This window comes from Miscanthus floridulus, chromosome 1 (assembly GCF_019320115.1).
Source record: "Miscanthus floridulus cultivar M001 chromosome 1, ASM1932011v1, whole genome shotgun sequence".
Taxonomy (NCBI): Eukaryota; Viridiplantae; Streptophyta; class Magnoliopsida; order Poales; family Poaceae; genus Miscanthus; species Miscanthus floridulus.
In genome coordinates this window covers 201,059,885-201,069,209 of record NC_089580.1, presented here as the reverse complement: position 1 = coordinate 201,069,209, position 9,325 = coordinate 201,059,885, and the positions used below count along the sequence as shown (strand labels likewise).

The 9,325-nt window shown below is 40.1% G+C and overlaps 1 protein-coding gene across 1 annotated transcript in view; it reads left to right on the top strand.

Moving 5' to 3' along the window:
- The first annotated feature begins 757 nt into the window (after positions 1 to 757).
- LOC136450348 (callose synthase 9) overlaps positions 758 to 9,325 on the top strand; it is a 30,645-nt gene continuing 22,077 nt past the window's right edge. The window contains exons 1-13 of the mRNA XM_066450749.1: positions 758 to 1,196; positions 2,243 to 2,340; positions 2,865 to 3,028; positions 3,192 to 3,315; positions 4,452 to 4,565; positions 4,651 to 4,776; positions 5,681 to 5,770; positions 7,126 to 7,223; positions 7,315 to 7,432; positions 7,975 to 8,100; positions 8,190 to 8,266; positions 8,345 to 8,423; positions 8,669 to 8,785. Of these exons, the coding sequence (XP_066306846.1) occupies positions 998 to 1,196; positions 2,243 to 2,340; positions 2,865 to 3,028; positions 3,192 to 3,315; positions 4,452 to 4,565; positions 4,651 to 4,776; positions 5,681 to 5,770; positions 7,126 to 7,223; positions 7,315 to 7,432; positions 7,975 to 8,100; positions 8,190 to 8,266; positions 8,345 to 8,423; positions 8,669 to 8,785 (1,530 nt within the window). The 5' untranslated portion in view covers positions 758 to 997. The remainder of the gene's footprint in view (positions 1,197 to 2,242; positions 2,341 to 2,864; positions 3,029 to 3,191; positions 3,316 to 4,451; positions 4,566 to 4,650; positions 4,777 to 5,680; positions 5,771 to 7,125; positions 7,224 to 7,314; positions 7,433 to 7,974; positions 8,101 to 8,189; positions 8,267 to 8,344; positions 8,424 to 8,668; positions 8,786 to 9,325) is intronic.

The following is a 9,325-nucleotide window of genomic DNA, read 5'->3' as shown; positions in this document are numbered from 1 at the left end:
AGATAGAGTGATTTTGTGCGGTTTTTGACGAAACCTTCACTTGTCCGCTTAAACTCCTTGCAGACTTGCAGCGGTGGGCTCGTGTGGCCTGGTCCGGCTCCGGCAAGTGGCGCCTTTCGACGCGCAGATTTGCACGACACGCCGCACCTAAGGTGGACGAAAAACTCGAAGCTCGTTAGCTCGCTCGGCTCGTGGCTGGCTCGACTCGGCTCGGCTCGGCTCGTTAAGATAACGAGCCGAGCCGAGCTAAGATTTTAGCTCGTTAACTATAACGAGCCAACTCGAGCCAGCTCGCGAGCCGCTCACGAGCTAAACGAGCCAAGCTTTCAGGAAAAAAAGTATTATTTAGGGTAGTTAGATGTATGAATACTATAGTATTTTATTATACTTGTATATATATTAGTGCATATTAATTTTTTTATTTGATTTAAGGTTGTTAGAATCATTTCTTTTGTATTATTATTATTCTCAAACTTTAAATAAATGCAAATATTATATTTTGTGTATTTTTTATACCTGGCTCGCGAGCTTAACGAGCCAGTTCGAGCTTTTAACGAGCCAAGCCAAGCTAGCTTTCTGGCTCGTTAGGATAACAAGCCGAGCCAAGCTAAATCGTTATCTTAACGAGCCAGATCGAGCCGAGCCCAAACGAGCCGAGCTGGCTCGTTATCCAGCCTTAGCCGCACCTAGATCTCATCGAGTCCAGTTCTGAGATTTTCCTCGCGTCCTCTCCGGCTTCCGCTTCCGCTTCCGCTGCCTTCTCCCCCCAACTAGCCCACTGCTCCTCCTTTCTTCTCCCCGCCCACAGCTCGAACGCCACCACCTCCGTTGCACACGCCTCCGCGCCCCCGCGGCGTTCGGAACCCTAGCGCCGATCCCCGTCGCCAGTCGATCGCAGACGCTTGGACGGGCTCGGGGCCCATGACGAGCCGCCTCTGAGCGCGCAAAAGGCTAGACTGCTGGGTGTCGTCTAGTTAGATCCGAGGGGCTTCCGCCGATGGCGAGGGCGGAGGCCAACTGGGAGCGGCTGGTGCGCGCGGCGCTGCGCGGGGAGCAGCTCGTCGGTGCCTACGGGCAGCCGGTCACCGGCATAGCCGGGAACGTGCCGTCGTCGCTCGGCAACAACGTGCACATCGATGAGGTGCTCCGCGCCGCCGACGAGATCCAGGATGAAGACCCCACCGTCGCCAGGATCCGTAAGTCTCGCTATCATTTCTGTCCCGCTGAGCTCGGGAGCAGTGCGTGCCCGACTGCCCGTTGCTACGGATTTGGTTATCGCTCATTCTTGTTGCTGACTAGCTGTCCCTCCCTTGTTCTAGTAGCGGTTAGACTGCTTCGTTATGCTGGTTCTCTAGTTTTTTGGCATAACTCTGGACAATTATGCTTCACTTCAAACCTGGTCACTTGTGTCACGTTATTGAAGTTGGCAGATAGTTTGGTTAAGCCAACATTGTCTATTAGTGAAATAGTGACTAGAATTTTATTATTTTTCATATAAATCTATGAATATCTGACATGGTGTGTGGTTTGCTTCTTCTAGAGTAATTTCCCCTCCAGCTTATTCATGCATCGGGTGCCTGTGATGACACTGGGCTTTTGTTTGCCTACATTGCTCATGTTGCCTGCTAGAGTGCTAGCATATTCTCTCTGTAATTAGCTGCCACTGTTTTAGAATCATGGCTAGGCTAGTTTTAGTTGTATGCATTTAGCTTAGTTGGACATTGGCACCTTGCTGCCGTTATGTATCTAGCAGGTAATTTAGTTCAATGCATCAGTAGTTCTCTGAATTTAGATGCCTGTATCATTGATTATACTTTTGGACATCATTCCAGTTTCCATATTCTGCTTAGTTCATCCTTTGAACAGTACTGTGGTACTCCACTACAGAAAATCAAACTTCCACCAAATCAAAGGATAATGATTAAATAAACTCGTTCAGATTTCTGCAACTAAGTTATATTACACGTTACACCAATTCTGTTGTTTTATTTCGACCTGTCTAATAAAATTAGGAAAAATGTTGTTTTATGCCGCTTAGCCAGGTTCCTATCGTTTGCCGATTGCCACTTTGTTCTTCAACTAGCTGGTGGGGTCCTTGGTTATGTCAATGTATGGTGACGAACTGATGACAAAAGCCAACACTGAAATACAGTTCGGTTTTAAAATGGAATATTTTACAATCGAAACAGGCAGTGTGCAACTTGGTTTGATCTGGTAACGTTTATGTTTGTACTTCGTGCAGTTTGTGAGCATGCTTACACGCTAGCCCAGAGTTTGGATCCCAACAGCGAAGGGAGAGGAGTATTGCAGTTCAAAACCGGTTTAATGTCAGTGATCAGGGTATGTCCATTTCACTTACACATCTTATGTGACTTCATACTTTAAGATGTCCTTTTTGAACTTCTACAGTATTGGAGAAAAAACTTCCATTTTTCATATTTTGTTGGTAAAGACCATAGAAATCTATCACCATGAATCCATGCCTTTTTTGTATGTGAATCTTTTACTATTATTTTTATAAGGCCATTCTAGATGTTTTTACCTGTTACTGGTAACAATGATGAATGTTTTGCTGCATTATTTAAAATGACAGATGCTTATGAACATAGGGAGTATTTAGCAATTTGATAATATGTCCTTGTAGTAGATTGTCTACATTCCATTGTGATTGCTGCTATTTCGTTTAAGCCTTGAAGCCCTTTATGCTGTATCGTATAATAATGCCTTGGGGTCATCCCACATCCCAGTCACACCACAGTACCACACCATATCAATTTGCACCATAGATGACATATTATTCTAAATTAGACCTTCGGAACTTTAGGTATATTTTTTTAACAGTACTTGCTGGTTTATGAATTTAGCAAAAACTAGCGAAGAGGGAAGGTGTTGCTATTGACCGAAGTCAGGATATTGCTAAATTGCAAGAATTTTACAAGCTTTATAGAGAAAAGCATAAAGTGGATGAGTTGATTGAAGATGAAATGAAGCTGAGGGAATCAGCTGTGTTCAGCGGTAACCTTGGAGAGTAAGTTTTTCTCTGCAGTTTAATGAACACACTGCATTTACTTTCTGTAAAAAACTTACAAAATCCTAGTACTTCATTACCTTTTGTGCCATGTTGTTAAGCATAACATAAATAAATTTGTGTCACTGGATGATGTTCCCTGTCTGCATTTTTTTTTGAACAGGCTGGAACGGAAAACCAGGAAGCGCAAAAAAGTACTTGCGACTTTGAAGGTCTTATGGTCAGTAATAGAGGATATGACAAAGGAAATATCACCGGAGGATGCAAAAAATTTGATATCTGAAGAGGTTTGAATTCTTATCCTTGATATTTAGTTGTTTGTACTTGATTTCAGAAAATTGGAAAAAAATACAGCTTCTTGGTCATATCTATAGATATTGTGTTGGGCAGTTTGTCAAAAAGAGAATCAGCACATGGATAGTTGTGGGTGCAATTGTTCATTTCTGATCTGCAACCTGCAACTATTGATGTGCTGATTTCCCTTTTTTTGTTCTGTTTCAAATTTTGTATGCGCAAGATGATTGTATCCTCTATCTGTTCATATTTTAATCATAATTTTTCATGCACGTGTTTAGATGCTACCGTGATTGGTAACACGCAGCACTGTAACCTGCGGCTGGTAGCACTCTAGTTTTCTCTACTAGCCATAAGAAGGCAATACCAATCTTCCAAGATTTGCTAAAACTCCAATTCTGTCAAGAGCTTCTATGTGTATGTATGCAGATATCACCAAAGACTTGCTCAGAAGATGATCTTCTGGAGTTCTGGTTACACTGAAATTTACCAAACACATGCCCTAACGTTCTGATCCTCCATATGCATTGAGCTCTCTTTCATAAAGAAATAACAGCATGATGGGTTTGACAAGCTAAATGTTTTATCTAAGGTATAAATGTGTGCCTGAAACACAAGTATTAAGGATATGCTCCTTACAGAAACCATATTATAATTTTGGTTTGCATGCATCCAGACTTGATTTGCTATGAGTCAAGTATCAAGTGTCAAGCATCTAGATTGGCATCTAAAAGAGCGATAGCAGATTGTCGTTGAAGCTACCTTAAATCTTAATGTGCCTGAATCATAATATGGACTTGTATCTTTGAGATGCTGAAAAGTAGAGAATGGCACTGCAGTTTTATTTCTCACCTTGCCGCTACGTTTCCTCTCTAGAATAGTGTGCTGAGTGCAGAGGATGTAGATTGTTGGCAAGCTCTTTAATTATCTATCTTTTAGTGTTATGTCAATGATCTTCTTGTGACAAATCGCACCGTTGAGTAAGTTGCGTACAAAATCTAAGTGACTGTTTGATATCTTCTGGTTATGAACTTATGTTCCTTCAAATTCAACCCTTTGAATATAATCATGACCAGTACGGGGTCTCACCTTTTGTTATCAGTTTATTTATTTATTCTGTTTTGGTCAGATGAAAAAGGTCATGCAAAAGGACGCAGCAAGGACGGAGGATTTTGTTCCATATAATATTATTCCTCTAGATTCCTTGACTTCTACCACTAATGCAATTGTGAATTTTCCGGAGGTAATAGTTCAGAGTAAGGTATTTTTTTATTGCCAATTTGCTGGATCTGGAGGTGGCTATATACATATGAATTGTTTCAATTCAGGTGAGGGCAGCAATATCAACTCCGCAGTACCATAGGGATCTGCCCAGGCTTCCTGGTACCTTTTCAGTCCCTGATGCTAGGAATTCGGATATCCTGGATCTTTTACAATGTGTATTTGGTTTTCAGGTTAGTGTTTATGAGGTGCATATTTCATATCAATCTTCATATGCTTGTTCCAGGCTGATAACTACTGTAATCGTATTACAGTGGAACATGCACATTTTGTAATACTGCTACGGTAATAGATGAGAAATGTTAGTTGCCAACCTAAGTGATAAAAAGTCTGAATAGATTTGCTGATCTTCATGGCCAATTATATGATCGGATTTCTTCATAAGTAAATCTGCATATTTGCTACTACGTTTTTAAGTCTTGTTGCAAATTGCAAAACAGGTATTATCGGTCACGGCCTACATACAAACTATATTAAGAAAGTGCAGCTTGTCCAATTCCTTATTGTCTCTATTTTGCTTCCTAACCTTGACTGTATAATCTGTGTCATGCTTCTAAGGTTTATATGAAAGAAAGGTGTAAAAAACGATGTGAAGTATGGTCTCTGAACTTTTAATCGTATAATTAATGTATGGTTGATCTTTTAACTGTAGGCAGGCACCAGCCAGTTAGCTAGCTGAGTCCTTTTGGGTGATCATAGACATGCTAACGATCCAGATTCATTAAGTTGAACAGTAGAGGAAGGAGCCCTAATAGTGGTAAAATAATATGAATAGAAATTCTATATGCATCATGAATTTTGAGCCCATTCATAGATGACATGTAATTTATTGTGAATTTGAGCCCATTCATAGGAGCATCTTTGGTCATTGTTCAACGGATGGAGTCAGATGGTAGGAAAGCAATGCCATTACATGGCATTCACTCATACATCATTATTCATGCTCTATTTCAAATTATGTAAATATATATCCTTGTGCAGTTATAACTTTGCTATGCTGTCTTACTTTATCTGGCAATATTTTGAAGCCTTGTTGGCTTTGTGGAAATAAGCTATAACCCTTCTTCATTGTTGCAGGGGGATAATGTGAAAAACCAAAGAGAGCATATCATTCACCTATTGGCAAATGAACAATCTCGTGTGGGAAAACTATCAGGGAACGAACCGGTATTTGTTTGTTTGACATTATTTTATTGCGTATCATAATTTTGGACATGATTAGTGCTATTTTTTTTAAATAACAACAATAGCTTGCCATGTTAGCAATAATTTAGCATTTTTCTGGTATTCTTTTTTCTTGAGTTATGGTCCCTTTCTTTACGTTTGTAATATGCCTAAAAGTTCAGTTAGTGGCTCTTTTCTGAGTTTTTTTAATTGAAAAGCTTATCTGTTATCTATTTAAATTTCTACTTCTGTGCTGGCCATTAGCCTATGTGATGAACGCATTGATGATAGTTAGGACTGAACAGACCGAGCGGAGGCTTGAGTGGCTAGTGGCGGCAGTGCCATGCAGCCGGCACGGGTTCGGTTCCTGGAATCGAACTCGCGTCTCTCACCCGGACTCGCGTCTCTCACCCGGACTCGCTCCCAAATAAAATCTACAGCCTCTCTCGTGCAGTGCCACAAAGGGACTGCGATGTTCCTGTCGACTACGAAGCTACGATGATTTCGGTGATCTCTAGAAGGACGCGATCTTCTATTCTGTGTGTAGTTGTAGGTCTAGTCGTGCACGTGTGGTGTGAGTGTGGTGCGCGTGGATGCGTGTGTGTGTGTGCATGAACATATGCTACAACTGTACTCAGATGAGAGGCTTCAAAAAAATAGTTAGGGCTGAAAGCAGAAATGGATGATCCCATTTACTGGGAATCGTTTCCATAAACATGATGTCGTTTATGACTTTTCGACCATTACCGACCGACCAGGAATCGTTTTCTGTATAAAAGATATCGTTACTGACTGTTTTCAGCCCTAATGATAGTTCTGTTCAGTTTGCTAATCATATGAAATCTAAAAATGACATTCTAAACTGTAATGACAGAGGCAGCTATGTTTATATCCTGATATTCACGGTTGAGTTATTATTTGGCTGTGCTTTCCAAGCAATATGTTTTATTTGTTACAGGCTTATGCTGATTGTGATTTGCAGCTGTTTGAGTTTTAATATTAATGATACACTGAAGTTCCATGATCAGATTTGCTGATCCTCTAGATATAGAAAGGATGCTCATAGTAAAAAGTATAACGTGATCGTCAAGTGTTTGCCCGCTACAACATAGTATTCAGTACACTCTAAAAAAACATAGTACTCAGTACCCACTAATTTCTTTTGCCTGATCATCAATGTTGCTACAGTATCTACCATTCAAATTCAGAGATTTACCTTTGTCCTTTTTTAGAAAATACACTGCTTTGGCAACAGTTTAATGTGATCAGTTACCAGGTTCTGCCCCAAGATATTTATCTCTGTATTGCTTGGAGTTGTTCACACCTGTATCTTTACCAGTATTTTTGTTTCTATACAGAAAATTGATGAGGGTGCCGTGCATGCTGTGTTTTCTAAAGCTCTTGATAACTATATCAAATGGTGCAACTATCTGCCCCTTCGTCCTGTCTGGGATAAGTATGTATTTTTTAATATACTTTGCTCTTATCTACTGAACTCCGTATCAACACCTCATTTGGTTTTAAGATATTGCATGGTTTTCTTTTAGCACTGATTCATTGACAAAGGAAAAGAAGTTGCTATATGTGTGTTTGTACTACTTGATGTGGGGAGAAGCTGCCAACGTCCGATTTATTCCAGAGGGCTTATGCTACATATTTCATCATGTGAGTCTGTATGATTCTAATAAAGTTACCTATTATGTTCTTTCATGCTGCATGATTTTCCTTTATTTTTCTGTTTTTGTGTGAAAATGTTACTCCATGAGCTGTTTTTTTTTTTCAGTGACACACACCAGTATGGCATATGTCCCTTTCTCATGTCGCTGTGGCTAGAGTTATGCTCATGCCTCAGTGTAACGGACACATAAGTTTGAAACTATTTTTGCTGTGGGCGTGTGTGCTTTTGCAGGGTCCTTACCCCGTCTCTTCTTAAAATAATGATATGTGAGGATTGTAGGAGATGTTCTATGTGAGAGGGAGGAACTAGTTAGAGGGTGCTATGCTTCAGACCCAAATAAAATATGATAAAGAGCTATTCCATCATGGTTACTCCATGTTCACAGTATGCAACTATGCAATCAAAATGATGAACCCAAATCCCAGTTTTTGAAGTTTGCCTTGTCGGATACCAATGTCTGGGTTGGATTCCAACATGTGTTGGCTGCTACTAAAGACCTTAACATTTGTTTTCTGTTTCAATTTTGCAGCTAGCAAGAGAATTAGGGGAGATTCTGCAAAAACAAACTGCAGAGCCAGCTGAAAGCTGTAGTTCTGGTGGTGTCGTGTCGTTTCTTGACAAAGTCATTTATCCTTTGTATGAAATCATTGCAGCGGTAAGTGTGCCTGCTGGTGAGCTAATATCACTCGTTATTTTTGGTTCTATATGGTTTTCTTAATGTTGAATGTGTTGATTCTGCTGCAGGAAGCAGCCAATAATAAAAATGGGCGTGCACCACATTCTGAATGGAGAAATTATGATGATTTCAATGAGTTTTTCTGGTATAAGCAAATCAATCAGGTTACTTTTGTTTCTCGATTTGTTTATATTTCTCATAATCTTTTGACGGTTTCTTCTAGGTCTCATAAGTGCTTTAACCTAGGATGGCCTTGGAAGCTGAGCGACCCATTTTTCTCGAAGCCCAGTAGGAAGGATAAGGTTGGTTTTTTTATATTAATCATAATCACAATTATTTTGATCTTTCAGTATCTGTCACCAAATCAGTATTTGTATATTTGTAAGTAATACGTTTTGTGCTTCTTGACCATCATACCATGTTGCCAACAATGAGATAAGGCCCATTTTCACTTTAACCAAGCTTCAGTATAGGCTTACAAAACTGCTTCTATTTCTTGCGAATTGTTTGTCTGTTTTGCTTACAAGATGCGCATTTGGTTTTCCAGGGCTTGCTAGGTAGGAATCATCACTACGGAAAGACATCTTTTGTGGAACATAGGACTTTTCTTCATCTTTACCACAGCTTTCATCGCCTTTGGATGTTCCTTATTATGATGTTTCAGGTGAATGCAAACTCTAGTCATGCTACCATTATTCCTTATTTTGTTTGGGATTGAGTACCCACTGGTTTAAGGAATTCTTAGTTTGGTTTTATTCCATGTGTTGAGTTGCTAGATGAACAATAACACAATTAAGTTTTTTGGCCACCCCCTTCTCTAAAAACACACAAGTTTTCTCCAAATACATGTTCTCGCATGATAACTGTTTTTACCTCCCTTGGACGTGGCACTCTATGAAGTTAGTAGCAATGCACCCCTTTAATTCCCTTGGGCGTGGCACACTATAATGTCTTCCATCAGATTCTTGCATCACCGCTACACCTGGGTATTCAATAATAGACTGGTCCTGGGTGGCTTTTCCAATACTTAAAACAAATTGGTGTTAGACCGATGCATACGTTCTTGTATGGAGTTTATTAATAAAGACCTTAACTTGTCGGTGGTTTTATTGCTTAAAGCAAATATTGGCTTGTATTTTGGGACCTTTTTGCACGGGAAAGAGAGAATTTAGCTGGACATTGTTGTTGTTTTGTTTCTTGGCAC